We start from the raw sequence: 20,168 nt of genomic DNA, 5'->3' as shown, positions 1-20,168 counted from the left end.
TATTCAAAAATATGGATGAGCTTTGTACTTGTCAATCAAGAGTTGGAGAAGAAATGACAAAGAGAAAGTGAGAGAATATTTCATACGTCAAACCCCTTTTATACCTTTCATACTTCTTTCGTTGTCTTCTCCCACATGGTAAATGTGCTATGATATATTATCTCAACGTCATCAGAGATACTCGCATGGGCAGCATAGAGAGCTGCTGTACTTGACCCTGGTTAGATCTATACTCCTTTGAATTTTCGACAGAGCATCAGGGACTTACGAAGTATCAATGACTTGTCTTGATGCTAGGCTCTCTTGCTTACAATTGTCCACCCGAAGGTAAAAGACCGGCACATACTCTACAGCTCCACTCCTCGATCAACCATGGTTCGATGTGTGTAGCAAAATAGGGTGTCTTCTATTTTGATTGATCTGGATCGGGGCTGTATCGAAAAGTTAACAAGTGTCTTAGTAGCAGGTCCGAGCGTTGATTTGAATCCATCGGGTGACAACGAAAATATGGAGAAAACTTGACCGATAAGACAAACAGATCTCGATGGTGAGTGTGTGTTTGTTGCTCGGACCTCTCTGATGCCAAACTATGAGTGGTGTATATTCTTGTCACCGTCATCTTTTGATTGTGTGTGATATACCTTTACCTTTTCAAGCTGGTGAATCAGCGATCCATGCGAGATTGACGAGGTCACTTAAAGGTGGGATGACGTGCGCCCTTTCTGTGTCACCATATGGTCAGTCTCAGGTAGGAAAGTGGGGATTGGGATACATTGTCGTGGGATTGATCGATGAGAAGTGAGTTGAATTCGAGGGTGCCTTTGATTTATTTGGGCGATGATATAGGATGTGAGACTCGGCTATAGTAGTCATGTGTTGTTGTCCTTGTTGTTGTGTATGCACGGGTCTCTTGCGTTTGAATTCTAAACTTCTTTTTTGTCAATCCTGCTTGATTAGCAATCGATTTTTTGACCACATAAACAGGAGTAACAGGATCAGGATTGGCAGTGATCCCCCTCTCAACGATCAAACATCAAATAAAAAGTCACCCACCATACAAGATTCCCATCAAACAAGCAACGATGTCTTACTCCGTTGATTATATGTGAGTAGTTGGACTTGATCATCATCTGTTTAACGGATCAGTAGTCAGCTTGCTGATGCTATTCTCTTTAGCAACTACAAGGTGTGCCTTGAGTCCGAACCAGCAGTGACTTGGCAAATCGGGCACAGTGAGTGGTACCCTTCCATTCCTTGCGCACATGTTATGTTGGTTCTACCCTTGCTTTGCGTTTTGATATAGCCCTCTCAACCAGCATTGCCACTTTCTTGTTCTCTCACCCTATGCGAGTGTTAATCGATGCCAACTCTTCCGAGTTTTCTGCAAGGTGAGTTGAATCTGCATTTGTCCTGCACTATATTCACTGACGATCTTGTTTAGTCCCGACACCTATTCTAGACTTACCGTTAACATGTCCATCAGGGCTCATTCCAATCAACTCCACTCGATCTTCAAGAACAGAGTCACCCTTCCTCTGTGCGCCGTGACCCCTGAGAACCGAGACGGAAAATGGTATGGTGTCGTCGGGATTAACGGGTTCATTACAAACCTTTTTGCTGGGATTTAGAAGCTTCATCTGGAGGTGTTGGACATGGATCGTATGTGAGTAGAACAATTTGATCAGTATTCCGATGTTACAAGTGATAGCGCTGATTGATGCATATTCTTTCAGCCTACCAGTGATGGTCCCGAATTTGCTCAAGCCGTTGTCGCTTCCCATCTCACTGAGCCTTTCGAGATCGTTAGAAATAATGGTCAAGTATAACATGGTTCTGTCGGAAGACATTAGTCCATATGTGTTGGAATGTTGAGAAAGTGAGGTGAGGTTGGATATACGGAAGAATGATATCTATCTTGTCGATGATCATGAGAGATGCATGAAGTTTGATCGAGCCTGTTCTCCATCGATCCACTTACTGCGCAGATCGAAAACATGCTATCGATGACGCGGCTGTCAATTCCATACGAGTCGATGCGTTTCATGCTGGTAATGCGCTATTGATGACAGGTCGAATATATATATCTTGCCCTATGCTTCGATGCGGATGAATCTATAGTTCCCAAGAGCGCTTCAACAACTGCCAAGTCGCGAAAGCAATACTGTCAAAATCATTTCGAGTCAGCTTTGCACTCCTCTCGTCTTCCTTCGTCCCCTTCGTCCCCTGCTACTCCCATCCCGCTGCGTCATCCTCCCATCTCCCCGCTGAATCTCGGTTCCGCCTCCACCTCTCCTTGCCTCGTTCTCCTGCCCAGTCCAGCTCGCTTCCCTACTCCTTCTCCCTCTCTTCCCCGATTCTTCTCTCCTCCTGACCTCCCAGCCCAGTCGTCACTTCAACCCCCCTCCCCCCTCCTTTTCTCCCCGTCTCTCCTCCCCTATCTTATCACGTTCCATTCCATTCTCTCACCCCTCCACCACACATCCCTTTTCCTCATTCCTCCGCCTCATCTCTTCCGTCCCGGCATTCGTTTCATGATTTCCTACCTTCTCCCTCCTCCCTTCATCCTTCTCCCATCTCCTCTCTCCCTAATTCTCGACCTGATTCACCCAGATCTCTCCTGCTTTATCCCTCTGTCCTTCTTTCTCCTCGCTCTCTCCTCCCGGGCTTCCTCATTTGGTCTCCGTCTCGTCCCTCTACTTCCGCTCAGATATAATCAAAAAAACTCACCTAGTCATAGGAATAACCTTGATGTATCCAATACTCAATCCGACAAAGAACCCTCTCCATCCCTTCGCAGCATATATACTCTGTATCGCCTCCTTAGGGTTGATCCCCCCATTACCTAGCGTGCCACCAACCTGCATCCTCCTCCGTATAACTTCAAACGGATAACTCGCCGTCTGACTAACCGCCCCTGCCACTGCACCGCAAGATAGATCCCTCATCGTAGGTCTATCCCTGAGGTAGGGTATATACTCTGGAGCATGTTTCTTCAATGTGCCGTATGTGAGGAACGAGACTCCGGCGTAGGGGATCATCCCTAGGATGGTTATTGAGAATCCGCGGTAGAAGGGGTATAGTGGAATTGAGCGGATAAAAGGGGATATACTGGATTTACGTGATTGGGAGATTATGGTGTTGTTCTCGTGATATATTGATTTGACAGCTTCGAGGAGTGAGGTTCGTTCGGATACTTTCGTTTGGTAGGCTAGACGGACTCGCACGAGTTCCAATGGATAGGTGAAGAGGACTGAGGTTACGCCTGTGCAAAGTGTTGGTCAGATATGACAGCTTTAACAAGGATTGAGACTTACCTGAGGTCGCTCCTGCTACGAAGAAACGCCATGGAGATCTGTGATCGGGGGTTGGTATTAAGATCTACGTGGAGAGTGTACACTCATTAGTCTCACAAAGAAGCTATGAAGCTGAAGAAGAAAGCTCACCCTTTCCATCCAATCATACAGCATATACTTTATCCCAGCATAGGGAAATATCCTCATCAACGTAGCAGAATGACCTTGGAATAGACCTCGTATACCTGATGTCTTGTATATCGTACCGGTAGCATGTATCAGACCAAGAGGGGTGCCTAAACAAGCTCTCGTTAAGCCAGCTCCTCATACGTTTTACAATGGGTACTCGATGCTCACCCGCATATTTACGAAAGTCCGCATTGCTCGTTTGAAACAGTATCTTCACTCTATCCAATGGCGCTATAGCAGTCTTGGCCTACATGTCCGAGCACGGCATCAGCATGGTCTAGTCTCACGAGCAGCTTGTATGATGACTTACCACACACCCAGCGATACCGCCAGCGACTCCACTTGTCAACACTGTCAATTAAGGTATTACGTCAGTATCCCCTCACGCGACCAATGACAAACGCACCATAATCCCAAGAAGTCTTATCTGACTTTGCCCTCGCTCTACTCCTCTTCCAAAGTTCCGATGTTGTCCATCGCTCGCTTTCCCTCGCAGGTGGCCAACCGGGTTCTTCGAGTGGAGAAGAGGCGAGGTAGTTGGAGGAGGCTCGTTCCTTGCCTTTTCCCTTGATCGAAGCTGCTGGTGTATACAGGGGTGATGAGGGACCAGGTTGGGACAGTGGAGAGATCATCATCTCCTAGGTATCTTGAGGAGGATGTGGGTGGTATAACGGGTATATTGTACAAAGATGGTATAATGTATAATTGGTGAGATGGGATTTGTTGAATCGAATGTTATGTTTGTATATGTTTCAGGTTTTTTCGCTCTTCACTGCCGGATACGTCGACTATCAAAATTGCCGGATTACTTAGCATCATACGGAGATTGAGAGCATGTCCGTAGTGATGTTGACGTTTCATGATAACTCTGGTGAGAGCGAGAGGTCATGTTGATATCTTCAACCTTGACATCATCACCCTTATAGCTAGAAGAGAACAAGAGAACTCATATCGTATATACCCTTCTTCATCTCAATATCTTGTAGCAAGAACGGTTGTAGCTGTCCAGTTCAGTCCCTTCCAACATCGGTGTCTCCTTTCAAACCGATATGCTTCCCCGTTAAAAACAATACTAGGAATGTCTCGTCCCTCAACTTCCTCGTACCCTCTTCAGACCCTCTCTCAACGCTCCTCAATATCCGGCCCATCAATGACTGCTCAGTCGAACGGTACTCATGATGCCCCCAATCGGAGTCGGCTGGGTGTGACACATGGAAAGGGTAAGAAGAAGAGGGTGAGCGATGCGGATGAAGAGGAAGCACTGTTGGGGTATAGCGGAATGGAAGAGATAGAGGAGCAGAATGAAGTGAGCTTTGAAGTCTTCGACCTTTCATGAGAGCTATCAGCTCATGATGTCTTAGATATCTCGGTCGAGCGATATACCACCCTCAGCGAAGAGCAAGAATGGCTCGAGGACGATACCGCTTCAGAATTGTGAGCTATGTCCAATACCTCAATGTGTATCGTAGCTGACTATCGGGTATGTGAGACATAGCTTCTTCGAAATCACCATTCCCGCCAAACGTCGTTCGAAATCAGAAATACAGTATAATAACCTTCTTGCCTCTGGTATTCTACGAGCAGTTCAAATTCTTCTTCAACTTTTACTTCTTGGTAGTCGCTCTGTCGCAGTTCGTACCTGCTTTGAAGATAGGTAAATCGGTCCTCCTCTCATTCCCTCCTTCATGATAACATTTCGTCGCTGACACATATCTTCAGGCTACATTGTCACCTACGTCGCACCCCTCGCATTCGTCCTAGCTGTAACTATGGGTAAAGAGGCATACGACGACTATCAGCGGTACCTCCGTGATCGAGAGGCCAACTCGACGCGATACCTTGTTTTACTCCCTCAACCACCTTCGCCAATCCCACAGCCCAGTCATCTAGTAGGAGAAGAACCCATATCACCGTCTTTACCCCGCCCTCAAACTCGATCCACACCCGCTTCATCTATCAGAGTTGGCGATATGGTGTTACTCGAGAAGAACCAGCGGATACCCGCTGATATGGTATTGCTTACTACAAGTGAGGAGGAAGGTACATGCTTTATCAGGACCGATCAGCTGGACGGTGAGACAGATTGGAAGTTGAAGTTAGCTGTTGGGGAAACTCAGAAAATGGGAGAAAAGACTGTTGGTTCTGCGGAGGGGAGTTTGTATGGTGAGCCATCTTCATGTTTCATACCCCGGAATGATGGAGCTGATCATCTCCCGTACCTACAGCCGACCCTCCAATCAAAGATATACATACCTTCTACGGTATTCTCACCCTCCGTTCACTCAACCCCGGTCCACAGGAAGAACAGTCAATACCTCTTTCGGTTGAGAACGTCCTATGGGCAAATACGGTTCTAGCTGCGGGGTCAGCTGTCGGTCTAGTGGTATACACAGGCAAAGAGACGAGGGCAGTGTTGAACACCAGTGAGCCGGAGACGAAGATGGGTACTCTGGAGAAGGAGGTGAATAAGATGGCAAAGGTGAGTATCGCTTTCTGTTCCTGTGCAATATCGCTAATACGGATGATTGTGTTAGATCCTATGCACCGTCACCTTCGCCCTTTCCGTCTTCCTAGTAGCATTGAACGGATTTAGAGGTCAATGGTACATATACGTTTTTAGGTTTTTGATATTGTTTTCGTCGATCATCCCCATAAGGTGAGCTGGATCTCTCGTGAACGGGAGCAAGACTAGCTAACATGATTTTCAGTCTGCGAGTAAACTTGGATATGGGTAAAACAGTATATGCGCATCAGATACATACCGATCCTGAGATCCCTGAAACTATCGTCCGAACATCTACACTACCTGAGGAGCTGGGAAGGGTGGAGTATCTGCTTAGTGATAAGACTGGTACTTTGACTAGGAATGGTAAGCTTTTCTCAATTGACTTTTCATTCAAGCCAGCTCACAAATTCGACTGTCAATAGAAATGGAGTTGAAGAAGCTGCATATGGGTACGCTGGTCTTCGGCTGGGACTCGATGGATGAGGTCGCACATCTCGTAGCTCAAGCGCTGAACGAGCAGGATGGTGCAAGTGAGTCCATGTTATACCTTGTACTAGGTGATGTATTTTACTAACCTTTTGTCATAGTGGAACGTAGGAAAAGCTCCATGACTACTGCTCCTGGACGAAGTCGACGGGACATGTCTTCACGAGTTCGAGATGCTGTCATGGCTTTGGCTACCTGCCATAATGTATGTCTATACCATTCCCAATGATAGCCGATAAATGCTGATTTGTCTTTAGGTGACACCCGTTACCAACGACGACGGCTCGATCACATACCAAGCCTCCTCCCCCGATGAAGTAGCCATTGTTCAGTGGGTGGAGTCCGTCGGAGTCCGATTGATCCACCGAGATCGTACCTCCATGGTCCTCCGTTCGAACGCAGGATCAGAGTACACTTACGACGTCCTATACATATTCCCATTCACGTCCGAATCGAAACGCATGGGCATCATCGTCCGTGAGCGCTCAACAGGGAATATCACGTTCGTCCAGAAAGGAGCAGATACGATCATGGCGAGATTGGTGCAGAAGAATGATTGGTTAGAAGAGGAATGCGGCAACATGGCTAGAGAGGGATTGAGAACGCTGGTTCTGGGGAGGAAGAGATTGAGTGAAGGATCTTTCGCGGAATTTGATAAGCGTTATAAATCCGCTCAGTTGGTTGCTGGTGAAGAACGGCAAATTCAGATTAATCAGGTTGTTAGTGATTTGCTGGAGAACGAGCTGGAACTGTTAGCTCTCACTGGTGTAGAGGATAAACTCCAGGAGGATGTGAAGTCTACGTTGGAACTTTTGAGGAACGCGGGATTGAAGATTTGGATGTTGACTGGAGATAAGATTGAGACGGCCACTAATATCGCGGTGTCTAGTAAGTTGGTGGGGAGAGGGCAGTATATCCATCAGGTCGCTAAGTGTGAGTTGTCTTTGAGCCATTTCCCTCCTTTCCTGTCTGTCAAATGGCCTTGTGTCCTTATTGGTGCTATCCATTGGAAACGAAGCAGAATAGCATCGCTATTTCCATTCGTTGACTCACACTCCTATTTAGTGAAATCATCGGATCAAGTCAGAGATATGTTGGACTTTCTCAGTGCGAAACTGGATGCATGTTTGGTCATTGATGGCGAATCATTACAGGTGAGTGTGATTGGGATTTCATTGTATTCACAGACTAAAGACCTTGACCTGAATTTTGGTTGGTCTTCCCGCAGCTCTGCTTAGACCGCTTCCGACCCGAGTTTATCCACTTAGCAACTCAGCTTCCGACAGTTGTAGCTTGTCGATGCTCACCCACGCAGAAAGCAGACGTCGCAAGACTGATAAGAGAGTTTACCAAGAAGACTGTCTGTTGTATCGGAGATGGTGGAAATGACGTTAGTATGATCCAGGCTGCTGATGTTGGTGAGTGTTTCATTTCGCCTGGGTGGTTCATGTTGCATCCTACCTCTGTATCAGCTGCATAAATCGTGTATTACGAACCGCACAGCTGATCGCATTGTATTGGATCAAACAGGTGTCGGCATTGTAGGTAAAGAAGGGAAACAGGCTTCTTTATCTGCCGATTTCTCCATCAACCAGTTCTCATACCTCACCAAATTGCTATTATGGCATGGTAGAAACTCGTACAAGAGATCTGCAAAACTGAGTCAATTCGTCATTCATCGAGGTTTGATCATTGCTGTTATACAGGCTGTATTCAGTAGTATTTTCTTCTTTGCTCGTGAGTCTCCTCCCTCTATCCTGTCCCTGCGCAATGATGGTGAAGCTGATCGAAAGCTGTAGCCATCGCATTGTATCAGGGATGGCTTCAGGTCGGATACGCCACTTTGTACACTATGGCACCTGTATTCTCGTTAGTATTGGATAAAGACGTGAATGAAGATCTGGCATTACTATATCCAGAGCTATACAAGGAACTTACAAAGGTGCGTACGCATCCTCCTACACAGCATGTCAGTCCATTGCAACTTCAGCTGACTCGTACTTCTCACACTATAGGGCCGATCCCTATCGTACAAAACTTTTTTTACGTGGTTATTGATCTCAGTCTATCAAGGAGGAATCATCATGCTCTTGTCTTTGCTGTTATTCGAATCTGAATTTCTGCATATCGTGGCGATATCGTTCTCTGCGCTGGTGATTAATGAGTTGATCATGGTCGCGCTGGAGGTGACTACTTGGCATAGTTATATGATCCTGAGCGAGCTGGGTACGGCGGGAGTGTATTTTGGAAGTATGGCTGTGCTGCCTGCTTACTTTGGTGAGTTCCTCTCGTCTCATTCAATCAAATCGAACATAATCTTTCGCCAAAACATCATCGTGAATTATGAAAAGAAATCAAAGATGATACTATCCTATTACCACTCGCAACACGATAAAAGAACTTGCGCTTACGTTCTGATACAACTAATTGTAGACCCCTCGTTCGTCCTTTCGAAACAATTCGTGACTAAAGTGGCTATCATAGTTGCCGTCTCGTCGTTCCCCTTATACGTTATCAAAGCTGTTCATAGACGGTTCAACCCTGCTGCTTATGCTAAAGTTGCGGGTATATAGATTGGTGGGGTCATATTGGATATGCATAGTTTTTTTTTGGCTCAATGAGGTGGTACAGACACTTGATGATGTGCATGGTACTATGCTGTATGCTGTATGTTGCATGCTGAATGCTGTCAACGTCGTTTTTAGCTTTTAGCGTTGGTACCCTGAGTGGTCTTATGGGAGAACTAACGTTACCCATTCAAGTTATGATGAAACCGAGACCAGATTCATCATATTACTATTCCATTGTAATATTTCTCAAGGTAGAAGTAGGCTACACAACATATCTCTTGCTTCCACTTGAAGCTGTACTGCTGTACTATCATTCTTATTCGAGACGCACCAAGCAGTACCTCACAAGCAGTGCGAAACAGCTGGATCAGTCTTTCGATGAGGTGGTCCGGTATCTTCCGCCGGCGGTGATCAAAGTCTATCACTCATAAAGCAGAACTCGAGAAACACGACTTTTGCATTTGCATTGTATCGATCCGACAAAGGAAAAGGACAAGGAGATACATAGCTTGTTGTTCAACTACTTGGAACTATCACCTTGTACATAGCCCGAGGACACATCAACCATCAACTCTTCTTGGTAAAGGAGAAAACCCCCTAAGCTAGGACACCCCCCCCCCCTCTCCCCCTTCATCGACCCACGATGTCTCGCCAACCCCAAGAAATCTACTCCCCCATCCCTCGCCACCTATCCATTGTCCCATCATTATCCAACCTCTCCATATCCGATCAGAACAGGGTCGGCTCATCCTCTTCAAGAAGGTATAATGATTCCTCGAGAGGAAGTAGGATATACACCGCTACGCCCAGTAGTACTTCCATATCGGATGTGTCTATCTCAGATGGGGAGGATGAAGGAGATACGCTGGGGGAGATGGAGGAGGCAAGATCGTGGTTGGATATGACTGGGCCGTCTACCATGAGAAAAGGGAAGGGGAGGGAGAAGGAGGAGGTGGGGCTGGCGGGGAGGTTGCCTAATGAGATTCTGATTCAGGTGAGTTTATAGTTCATCTACCCATTATAATATTCTACCGGCCATTCCACCTGAGAAACCTCGCTGATATGCTTTGTGGCTTGCTAGATACTCCGCCTGCTACCAGACAACCGATCCCTTCTCTCCGCCCTGCTCGTCTCCCGCTCATGGTGTCTCTGCACCTTCCCCCTAATCTGGATGAAACCCCAAATATCATCCATTCTAACCCTCGCCTCCCTCATCAGAGTCATCTCACCAATCAAAAACCTCCCCACCACCCTCCCATACTCCACTTCGATCCGTCGTATACACCTCACACAGCTATCACATACACTCTCCGACGAGCTCTTTGCAGGTTTGAAGAGATGTACGAAACTTGAACGACTCACCTTATCGGGATGTACGAACCTTTCCTCTGGGGGGATCGTAGATGTTATACGCCATCTGAATGAGCTGGTATCAATTGATCTGAGTGGGATACCCTCCGTGGATGATCGGGTTTTGGTGGAGCTGGGGAGGAGTTGTAGGAAGTTGCAGGCTGTTAATTTGTCGGAGTGCAGGTTGATAGGGGATGAGGGTGTTCTGGCTTTGGGAAGGGGATGTAGGGGGTTGAGGAGGGTGAGTTACCATTGCAAGAGTTTAGGGATACTCTTTGCTGTTTGACTCCCGTACTTTATCTTTTGGTACTGCTCAGAAGAGACTAAAAGATAAATTGCTTTATCTTTCATTCTCGCCTTCACGCCTCGCTCTCAGCAAATGTATAGCTAATCTCACACTTTAATCTAGGCAAAATTCTCAAGATGTCATCGTCTGACTTCTCATTCCCTCATCCCCTTCGTCAAAAACTGCACCCTCCTCCTCGAACTGGACTTGCAGGATGTCCTACCCTCAACCAACTCCACGGTATTCACGATATTCCTTAACCTGACTTACCTCCGGGATTTGAAATTGAACAACTGTACGGAGCTTAACGAGGAGTGTATACCGAATCTTGTTGAGATGAAGTCTATGTCGGATAAACAACTATTGGAGCTGGGCAAATCGATAGGATTGGGTGGAGATGCGGTTAGAACGTATGACCAAAAGGAAGATGAGGAAAACATCCCCGATATATCCTTTCTTCGACCGAGGATGAACCACCTAGATCATCTACGGGTGGTAGATTTTACGGGATGCTCCAACCTTGGTGATAAGGCTATTGATAACTTAATTAGCAATGCACCGAAATTAAGGACTTTGACTCTGACCAAATGCTCGAATCTTACGAACACGGCTTTGGAGAGTATAGAGAGGTTGGGCAAACATTTGCATTATTTGCATCTTGGACATGTTAAATTGTGAGTGGGAGCTCCCATCTGCTGAGGAATGAAGAAGGACTGGAGAGATGGGGGTGTGTGTTCGATAAGGAAGCTTGCATGAAAGCTTATGCTGATATGTCCTCTTTCGAACGAAGGATCACCGACTCTGGTGTGATTCGCTTGGCAAAAATCTGTAATCGACTACGGTACATTGATTTAGCGTGCTGCGATCTGTTGACGGACGAGTCGATAATGGAGTTGGGCGCGTATATGCCTAAATTGAGGAGGGTGGGGCTGGTCAAGGTGGGTGACTGTATTCCATCCAGATTGGACGCGGCACCTTGCGACACGGCCCATCTTTGCTCCTTGTGCTTCGCCTCTCCCTTTCCTTGCACTGCTAATTCGCCACTGGGTACAGGTAATCAACATCACCGATGATTCGCTATACGCCTTAGTGGACCGATACACCGCCCTGGAACGTATCCATTTATCGTACTGCGACAACCTATCCATCAAAGCCATTTCATACATGTTGAACCGTCTACCTCACTTGAAACATCTCAGTTTGACCGGTGTAAGCTCATTTAGGAAGAAAGAACTACAACATTTCTGTAGAGCCCCACCTGATGTAAGTGACATTCTCCCTTCGCAATCGGTATATCCCGGACACAATCCTTCACGCCACGTGAAGTCATCTGTGATTTCCAGTAAGACCAACAGCTGATATCTCTACCCCTGCAGAACTTCAACGACCACCAAAGAGCTGCATTCTGTGTTTTCTCAGGACACAAAGTCGACGAACTCCGACGATATCTCAATGAAGTCTATCTCGCCTCCATCAACGGTGGAGGAGGGATAGAAAGCGATTCTACCTCCACAAGACGTAACTCCGGATCATCCTCCACAAGCTCTATAACTGTTCCTGGGACTTCCTCTCCACCTTTTGTCCTCTCGCATCAGTGGAACGAACATCAACATAGTACGAATACGGGATACATATATCGACGAGGATCCGCACCGACCCTGCGATCCAATACCGATAGCAATAATATCTCTGTACCTGGTTTACCAAGTATGGCTTTTGCCTCCCCCACACCCAATTTCCTTACGCCCCCTCAACCTTCTTCTTCTACTTTTGCGTCGCACAGGAACAACAGGTCGTCAGTCTCACATGGTCTGCCATCTAGGATAAGAGATACCATTGCAGGAGGGGCAAATGCGAATGAACTTTCCAGAGAGGCCAGTGCAAGCTCGAACGATGGGAGCCGGTCTGGTAGAGTCAGGGTACATCATGTGCATTCTCATCACCATGAGAGGGAGAGACCCATTGGTCCTAGGGATAGAGAAGTCTTGTCCAGAGGAGAGGAGAGCGATAGGATGCCTGGTGGATTGTGGGATGAGGCGGTTCCTACTTCCTCTTCTAGGAGGGAGCATGGTGAGGGGAGTGGTTTGGGGATGAGGTGGTTCGGATGGGGAGGCGATAATGAATGATCTGCTCAGAAAGAGCATGTTTTTAGTGCCTGGGCATGGATGGGAAAGGTCAAGGTGTACGATTGTTTTCATGCTGTAGGGCGAGGTCATGAATGGGAAGCGGATTTGATCTGGTTTGAACAAGGAGTGGGAGTTGGGGGATACAATTGTGATGGTCTGTCTTTGTCATGGTTGGGTTTTGTTGTTTGATGATTTCATGTTTGTCTCATGTACTTCATTGTAGATGTCTGATGAATATCATGTGATGTGTGCGGCAAGACATCCGGCTCATCTATAGCATGAGAGGTTGACCTTGGGTAATAGCTTGACTTTCTGACTAACAGGTGATAGGATAGTACGAGAAATACTAGAATACATCGAATCATTATTCATTGGGGTATATCAAGATAAGCTAAACGAACATAATTTGACGGAGGGAGAGTATACGTATAGCATCTCCCCGCCATTCGTAGAGTCGAGAGGCGGAAACAAAGAAGAGCTGTAGAGGTTGAAGAAAACGGATCGTCTGATCGTCTATTCGCTTTACTTGTTTTGAACACTATATGATATCCCGTCAACGAAAATTAGTAATGTCATCTTTGAATTGAGCCAGCAATGCAGATGAAAGCGAATACTCACGCCTTGACGATGGGAACGACAATGATGATTATCAATACCGCTATACCTACTCCAATGATGATTTTCATCTTCATGTCTTTCCACCACATTTGTTTACGGACTCTGTTGGCGCCTCGTCTGAATCCTTGGGCGGAGACTGCTAGGGTGTCTGTGGTGGGGAAGGGTGGTCAGCATAATTTTAACTAGGATATATGCTTTTCTGATCCCTTCTTCACGCGCGTATTGTATGTGTATCGTCGAAAAAGTACAGGGTTATACGCGACAAGCAGAAGTAGGAAATCCCAATTGAGGTGATTCCATTCAAGCCCATTCTCCCGACTTCTCCGTCCCATCCCTCCGCAATGCAATGAACACCACCACTCACCAGTCTTATCTTGCAGCGCATCCAATCGTTCACCCCTCTCGGCGACTCTTTGGATATTATCGTGCATCGTGTTGACCGTCTCGTCAATTTGTTGTTGGATCGCGGCGATCTGGAGATAGCAGGCGAAGGTTGAGGGAAGGAATGAATATATGGGTTGTTCAGAAGATGGAGTATCGAAGGCAAGGTGAGTAGGGAGAACCCTGATCAGCCTCTTGCATTGTATGTTGAACGGATGCGTGGATAAACCCACCTTCTTATTCTGTTGACCACCTCCTTGGCCTGCTGCACCTCCTTGAGCGGGGGCGGAACTTCCAGCTGGGATGTATGGGTCATATGGTTCTGCGGACCTATCAGTGGGGAAGTTGGATGATATCAGCTGTGAGACTGGACACCCGTCGTGTTGTTAGTTTGAGGAGTGATCTCTTCTTCACTTACATGTTGGTGGTTGCTTGTGGTGGTATGGGGTGTAGGAGGTGAGTGAAGTGTTATGGGTTGATAAGTGGTTGTTGATAAGTTATAGATGATCTACGTGAGAAGGAGGGAGGAGGGTCGTTGTAGGCAGTAGGCTGTGCACGGGTTATGGGTTATGACGACGACCATATACACCACCATACAACCACCATACAACAAACACGGTGACCGCGTAGATCCAGCGGAATCAAATTAACAACCTCGGTTTCATAATTGGGGGGCTCATTTACATACACAGACCGAGTGGAGGTAGACCATTCCTAACGCGTTCATAAAAAGAAAGTTGACTGGACGGAAGGAAAGATGACTATTGATATTGCCTCTTGATCTTGTTCTTTCACCTCATACTTATACTCTTCACTGACTCGGTCGAACATCCCTACAGCTTGCACCAACCACGTCACTTGGTGTTCAGTGGACTCGCTTCATCCAGATACCTACACAGAGAATAAACAGTCAGCTCGGCCAGGAACAGGAAGAGTCAATCGAGGAAGAGGAAGAAGGAAAAAGAAGAGAGATGAGGTTTAGAACGGGTATCTCGAACGTAGCCTTACTACATAGCAAGTGAAGCTCAGCTTAGAAACTCTCTTTGTGTCGGCCGTTAAGCTGACTGTCCTCCTGTAGAGATAACGAGATCTTTAGCAGCATTAGCTCGATCATGCGTCATACGCCTATCACCCGATCAAGTACATTTCATCGTACCTGGTAATGAGAGTTCCACCGGTGTACAAGTATGGTCGTGAGTGTCAGCTTGTCGGATCGCTTCTATTCATGTATAGCTGATGTGAAATTCTCAGTCAGGTGAAAGTGGTAAGCTTCGATTCTGACACTCTGGGCATTATATTAGCTTATGCGCGGTAATTCCAGGCAACACTGTTCGACGCATATAAGATAGAGTCAAATGCGAATAACGAAATATGGGTGGAACTGCACCTGGACTCGTTGTTGAAGGTATTGAGAAGTGCGGACAGCTCAGGTGAGCTGATAGCTTCTCGACCCTCCCACCGGCCAATGAGGGCTAAAGCTGATATCCTGTTGAATAGTGGGAAGTATAACAGAATCAAAATCAACAGCAGCATTGACAGAATCAGATGTCACGCTGAAATTGAATAAGAAGGGTCAACAACCTATATGGGCTTTTGAGATACGTGGATATACAGTGAGCTTTCCGTATTCTGTTTGAATTTTGATTGATACCGATAAAGGTTGCTGTAGGCTGATGGTATCACCGAATGATTGCAGGCACAACGAAAACCTATGTCCATCACCCATGAAATACCGGTCAAGATTCTCTCGCCGAAAAGACAGGCAGAGCTGAATGAACCGCTATGTCCTCAACCCGATGTAAGCTTCCCCCTCGAGACCTCGTTCAAGAGTTTGACCAAGCTTATATGGTATATGTTCAACACAGATTCACGTGGTACTGCCTAATCTTCTGGAATTGAGGAATATAGTGTCGAGATTGAGTCATCTAGCGGATGATGTGAAAGTATCGGCAAATCATGTCAGTTGTGACTTGTGTATGCAAAGCATGACGGGATAGACAGCTGACATTGGATTTCTGGCGCAGGAGGGAAGATTAGAATTGACTGCAAAATCGTCAAGGGTGAACCTGACCACCACATGGAACGAACTCAATGTGCCTACTGCAAATTGTCAGTTGTTACCAACTCGTCGTAGTAAGGTGACGAATTCAAGCTGATCAAGCATTTATATCATAGCAAACGAAGAAGAACAACCTCTTCCGCCTCCTGATCATATGTTCACAGTCTCAGTGGCTATCAAGGGGTTCCTCAAATTCCTCACATCGCATTTGGTGGGAGGGACGGCTATTGCATGTCAGCTGGATGGTGTTCGAAGTGTCAACGGAGACCTCAGCTGATAGATGGCATTGTTTAGGTATATGCGAAGATCACTGTTTGATCGCTTATGTGTACATAGGTGAGCTGCCGAATTTGAGGCTTGGCTTTGCCGATCGGATAGCTTATACGTGATGATACCACTCTAGGCGAGCTCAACGAAGCTGGGGGTGTGTTGACTTTCTTCATTCCCGCGAAGATAACGGATGATTAGTGGAAGTAGGAGGAAGGGCTGTGTGTGGACGAGTTATGTTGGGAAAGCGAGACAGATGTTAGGCTTCGAGGAAAAGAAGGGTGAAATGGGTGTTTGTGAAACCAAGTGTATCTCCATTTTGTATGACAAGTTGTATTAGTGTATCATACATTCAGCAGTGAGATGGACACCTGTATGAACCCAGAACTTCGTTTAAAATTAGCTCCGATCGATTCCCATAGTGACATCTATACATCTCTCAAAAGAGCACTCTCAACGCCTACTATCTTCATTCGGATTCCTATCCGGTATGATATCCACCGCCCCCTGATTGAGCATCTCCCCTCTTGCAGCAGCTTTGGCAGTTTCTGATAGGTGATTCCCACGAAAACGCCTTCGCATGTCGAGCTGTGCGATGGGTAGAGGTCAGCTGCGAACCCGCACGGCGATGTAGAGATGGTATCGACGGATCGAAGATATAAGTGATAAATGATGATACAGAATGGGAGGTTGATCTGTTATATGTAATATGAGATAGTAGATTGGTCTGATAAACTCACCATCCCCTTCTTGCAGTCCGCGAACCTCGCTATTAGATGTTGACATTGCAGTGGAAGCTCTTGAGGGTGATGTAAGCATTCTGTAGGTGTTTTGCCGGATTTCAGCACGCTACGGTAGGTGATAACAACACAGGTCAGTCGATTATCGGTCACTGGGGACGAGGGTAGGGGAAGTAATGGAAAAGAGAGGTACGATGATGGATCAGGTGCTCACCAATCTGTCCTTAGCAGACACGCTATCAGCTCTTCCCTTGCTTCTTGGCATGCGGCGGGGGGTGACATCGTTTCTTGAGCTTTTTGTCTTGTCGTTTCAGTCCCTCTTTGCCTATGCGGTGTGGGCGATTCGACGTTGCCGATGAATCAGGGAGGTGATGGGGGGGAAGTGGGGCGTACGGTCTGGGTTATAAGGATTCTGATATGTTGCGGATAGACTGTTCGTCTACCTCTTCTAGGCTTGGTCTGATGAGGATATACGAGGGTAAGAGTATGGAATGTTAGGTGGCAATTGAATACAACAGTACGATGGTAAAGTCAAAACAAGACACATCCAAAAAGTTGGATTCGAGATGTTCCGTTACCACCCGTGCCTGAGTTGACATTATGCAGTATGATGAAAAGAGTGAGTATGGAAAATTAAAAGATAAGTGAATGTCTGTTTACTGTCACTTTCCATTCAACCTACGCTTACAGCCCTGACTCTCAATCCAAGAAGAGACAAACCAGCAGGCCAGTCGAATTTCAGACAAAGAACGATGGGTATTTTCAAACCCCACAAACCAAGTGACTACCCTTCGTTACTCCTATACATCCTCGATGAGGTGGGTACATCTTCCGTGCTATGTAAGCTAGAATATCGTGCTGAGCTGTATTGTAATGTGGGGAATATATAGACCCACATAACAGTCACGCTCACCACTGCTCTGGCGATTTTGTACACCCGAGATGCTCATGTGGTATGGTTCGCGATTGGTGCTCTGAACTCTTCTTTGTCGGGTGAGTGGTTTGCATACTTGGTATGATACATTCAAACCCTCAAACCATCCAATGAGCTCCGTTTCCAACTCTTATCTCGATCAGAATAACATCAAGTATAAGAATGCCAATCAACATCGAAAGAACCAAGCTAACTCCCCCATAGCCAAAGTCTTGAAAAACCTCATCCGCAATCCCCGTCCCCCACCCCCCGACCCATCTTCAACACCCTCGAAGATCCGCCCCAAACGGACGTACGGCATGCCCTCAACCCATTCCACAGCACTGACATTCTACTTCATCTACCTCATTCCCTATGTTCACCTCCTCCCCACCCCACTGGACTGGATGGCAGGGGTTGGGGTAAGTACATATTGGGTATTAGGGTTGTGGAGTAGGAAACAGCTGGGGTATCATACGTGGGAGCAAGTGGTTGGCGGGGCGGTGTATGGGACGTTGTTGGCGGTGTTTTGGAGGGGCGTTTGGGGGAGGTATCCTTTGATTGGGAGGGGGATTCAGGGGGTTTTTGATGCGGTTTGGTCTAGAGTGTTTGGGTAGGTCGGTGAGAGTTCAGAGTAGCATGATGAATAAGTTGGTATGAACGATAGATATGTAGAATCACATTCTAGACATATATGCATTCGGAGTCAATCTCATAACAATCTCGATCTCCTAGCGGCTGAATGGTCCAGCTGCTGGACATCTCGCACTGATAACATTGATGATACATTTAAATTTATACTTGAATATTCTACTTTATATACAACATCATATTCTGATTTTTGACTTCTTACGCTAATTCATTCTCACCTTGACCCTGTTGTCTATTGTTGTTATAGTACTGCCTCTGTCCACCATAACCACCTTGCTGATACCCCGGTCCCTGCTGACCACCATATCCCCCTCTTCCACCTCGGTTGTATCCACCCCGTCCACCTCGATTGTTATATCCCTGCTGACCACCTCTATTGAAACCACCCCTACCTCTATACCCACCTCCCTGTTGATTGTAACCTGGTCCCCCAGCTTCACCAAACGTATCGAAATTTCTATGTCGTTCATCCGCTCTTGATACTCTTGCCGTCTCGGTCGATAGATTATCGAAGAAACTTGATTTGTTGTATTTAACAGGTTCGGGTTTAGGTTTATCTTCCTTCTGAGGTGACGAGGCCAAGGCGGAAGGATGGGGTTGGGCATCAGGTTCACCAATCTCATTCGTCCCATCTTCACCTTGCCCATTGTCATTACCATTCGCTTCTTTCTCCTTTTCTTTCTCGAACTTCTCGTTGTTCGCCGCGAAGTCGAATTCGGTATCGGGAACTTCGATAGGTTGAGCTCGTGGACCCCTCCTTGGTCTACTAGAGTCATCATTCACATGGAGGTCTGACAGGGATCGCTGTACTCTGTCTAAAGCTGTTGCTGCGGAGATAGCTGCGCCAGTAGGTTTTGGAGGCAGGTCGAATGACTGTTTTCGGGGTTGAGAGGAGGAAGCTGCTGCTAGACCGGAAGGTGGTTGAGGTGGGTGAGAAGGGGCTTGAGCAGCTTGAGGTGCGCTCTGGCTCTGTGATAAGCGAGGTATCACGTCAGCTACTGCCATCTTGCTTGTGAGAGATAAAGCAATACAGAGTTGGAGAGGCGATGGATCAGAAGGAAGGCAACGGAGGTGTCCACACGGTTTTTGCGCTCTCGGACATCGGTCCCGTAGGACACTTTACATCCGAAAAATGCTTCATCATGAGTTGAGGAAAGAGGATGTATAGTTTCAGGAGAATGGTAGATTGAAACATAACGGTAATACGAGAATGCAGGATGAGGTCACCACTCACGACAGAAGCTAGTATGGGATCAACAGGAGCTTCTTCTCCAGGTGGGATGTAGTTTTCCACCAAAGCTAGAGATTCGATAGACTCGGTACTGAGCGGAATACTGTTAGCTATTTCCTCAAAGGATCCTGTGCAGCAAAACTCACTGAAATCTGACCCATCCCAACGACTTATTCGAACCAGGTAATTTCCTAGCCGTGGGTCTATCCTCGGTACCATGGTTGTACACTACCATCACACGTCAGCTATGCTATAGAGCTCGGAATGACAAAGGCAGCTTACCTTGTGCTAGACATATCGTCTGATCATCCTGGTTGATATGATCGAATATACCTGTGTATCGTACTCCTAATTTGGAGATTACCTGGAAAGGTTTGCTAAGGATGACAAGGTAGATATAAGCTATCTATCTCGCGAGAGGGATGAAATAATGGTAGCTTACCCTTTGAATTGAGTATAATCTACAGCCATTGTATGTATTGGAGAAGGGTATAAGGATACA

General features: G+C 46.6%; 9 protein-coding genes across 9 annotated transcripts; 5 read left to right on the top strand and 4 right to left on the bottom strand.

Moving 5' to 3' along the window:
• Positions 1–1,082: 1,082 nt before the first annotated feature.
• Positions 1,083–1,826, top strand: I302_103483 (uncharacterized protein; the record flags this gene model as incomplete). Its single annotated transcript, XM_019188851.1, has 6 exons — positions 1,083–1,105; positions 1,177–1,232; positions 1,304–1,388; positions 1,442–1,578; positions 1,629–1,663; positions 1,734–1,826. The coding sequence occupies 6 exons, from the start codon at positions 1,083–1,085 to the stop codon at positions 1,824–1,826; spliced, it is 429 nt and encodes a 142-aa protein (XP_019048413.1).
• A 286-nt stretch (positions 1,827–2,112) lies between these two features.
• On the bottom strand, positions 2,113–4,117 carry I302_103482 (uncharacterized protein; the record flags this gene model as incomplete). Its single annotated transcript, XM_019188850.2, has 7 exons — positions 2,113–2,161; positions 2,728–3,262; positions 3,315–3,378; positions 3,444–3,589; positions 3,651–3,729; positions 3,793–3,833; positions 3,889–4,117. The coding sequence occupies 7 exons, from the start codon at positions 4,115–4,117 to the stop codon at positions 2,113–2,115; spliced, it is 1,143 nt and encodes a 380-aa protein (XP_019048412.2).
• Positions 4,118–4,560: 443 nt separating this feature from the next.
• On the top strand, positions 4,561–9,047 carry I302_103481 (uncharacterized protein; the record flags this gene model as incomplete). The annotated part of the gene is made up of 16 exons (XM_019188849.2): positions 4,561–4,788; positions 4,844–4,916; positions 4,978–5,136; positions 5,202–5,645; positions 5,708–5,961; positions 6,017–6,138; positions 6,191–6,351; positions 6,411–6,518; positions 6,576–6,679; positions 6,732–7,407; positions 7,540–7,628; positions 7,703–7,892; positions 8,005–8,211; positions 8,274–8,416; positions 8,490–8,751; positions 8,908–9,047. The coding sequence occupies 16 exons, from the start codon at positions 4,561–4,563 to the stop codon at positions 9,045–9,047; spliced, it is 3,360 nt and encodes a 1,119-aa protein (XP_019048411.2).
• A 640-nt stretch (positions 9,048–9,687) lies between these two features.
• Positions 9,688–12,806, top strand: I302_103480 (uncharacterized protein; the record flags this gene model as incomplete). The annotated part of the gene is made up of 6 exons (XM_065869677.1): positions 9,688–10,038; positions 10,126–10,635; positions 10,804–11,354; positions 11,471–11,618; positions 11,734–11,943; positions 12,057–12,806. 6 exons carry the CDS (start codon positions 9,688–9,690, stop codon positions 12,804–12,806), a joined length of 2,520 nt encoding a protein of 839 aa, XP_065725749.1.
• A 614-nt stretch (positions 12,807–13,420) lies between these two features.
• Positions 13,421–14,517, bottom strand: I302_103479 (uncharacterized protein; the record flags this gene model as incomplete). Its single annotated transcript, XM_019188847.2, has 4 exons — positions 13,421–13,572; positions 13,789–13,897; positions 14,039–14,164; positions 14,494–14,517. The coding sequence occupies 4 exons, from the start codon at positions 14,515–14,517 to the stop codon at positions 13,421–13,423; spliced, it is 411 nt and encodes a 136-aa protein (XP_019048409.2).
• A 259-nt stretch (positions 14,518–14,776) lies between these two features.
• I302_103478 (uncharacterized protein) lies at positions 14,777–16,332 on the top strand (the record flags this gene model as incomplete). The annotated part of the gene is made up of 11 exons (XM_065869676.1): positions 14,777–14,819; positions 14,884–14,998; positions 15,057–15,069; positions 15,127–15,235; positions 15,303–15,418; positions 15,502–15,603; positions 15,671–15,763; positions 15,830–15,914; positions 15,981–16,097; positions 16,159–16,200; positions 16,268–16,332. The coding sequence occupies 11 exons, from the start codon at positions 14,777–14,779 to the stop codon at positions 16,330–16,332; spliced, it is 900 nt and encodes a 299-aa protein (XP_065725748.1).
• Positions 16,333–16,584: 252 nt separating this feature from the next.
• Positions 16,585–17,153, bottom strand: I302_103477 (uncharacterized protein; the record flags this gene model as incomplete). Its single annotated transcript, XM_019188845.1, has 3 exons — positions 16,585–16,719; positions 16,872–16,980; positions 17,086–17,153. 3 exons carry the CDS (start codon positions 17,151–17,153, stop codon positions 16,585–16,587), a joined length of 312 nt encoding a protein of 103 aa, XP_019048407.1.
• A 470-nt stretch (positions 17,154–17,623) lies between these two features.
• On the top strand, positions 17,624–18,401 carry I302_103476 (uncharacterized protein; the record flags this gene model as incomplete). The annotated part of the gene is made up of 3 exons (XM_019188844.1): positions 17,624–17,689; positions 17,762–17,864; positions 18,010–18,401. The coding sequence occupies 3 exons, from the start codon at positions 17,624–17,626 to the stop codon at positions 18,399–18,401; spliced, it is 561 nt and encodes a 186-aa protein (XP_019048406.1).
• Positions 18,402–18,633: 232 nt separating this feature from the next.
• I302_103475 (uncharacterized protein) lies at positions 18,634–20,137 on the bottom strand (the record flags this gene model as incomplete). The annotated part of the gene is made up of 5 exons (XM_019188843.1): positions 18,634–19,404; positions 19,670–19,757; positions 19,813–19,894; positions 19,949–20,043; positions 20,109–20,137. 5 exons carry the CDS (start codon positions 20,135–20,137, stop codon positions 18,634–18,636), a joined length of 1,065 nt encoding a protein of 354 aa, XP_019048405.1.
• Between the last annotated feature and the right edge of the window lie 31 nt (positions 20,138–20,168).

The sequence above is a fragment of the Kwoniella bestiolae genome, chromosome 2 (assembly GCF_000512585.2).
Source record: "Kwoniella bestiolae CBS 10118 chromosome 2, complete sequence".
Classification (NCBI taxonomy): Eukaryota; Fungi; Basidiomycota; class Tremellomycetes; order Tremellales; family Cryptococcaceae; genus Kwoniella; species Kwoniella bestiolae.
The sequence above is the reverse complement of the archived record's forward strand: the minus strand, read 5'-3'. Positions and strand labels throughout refer to the sequence as shown.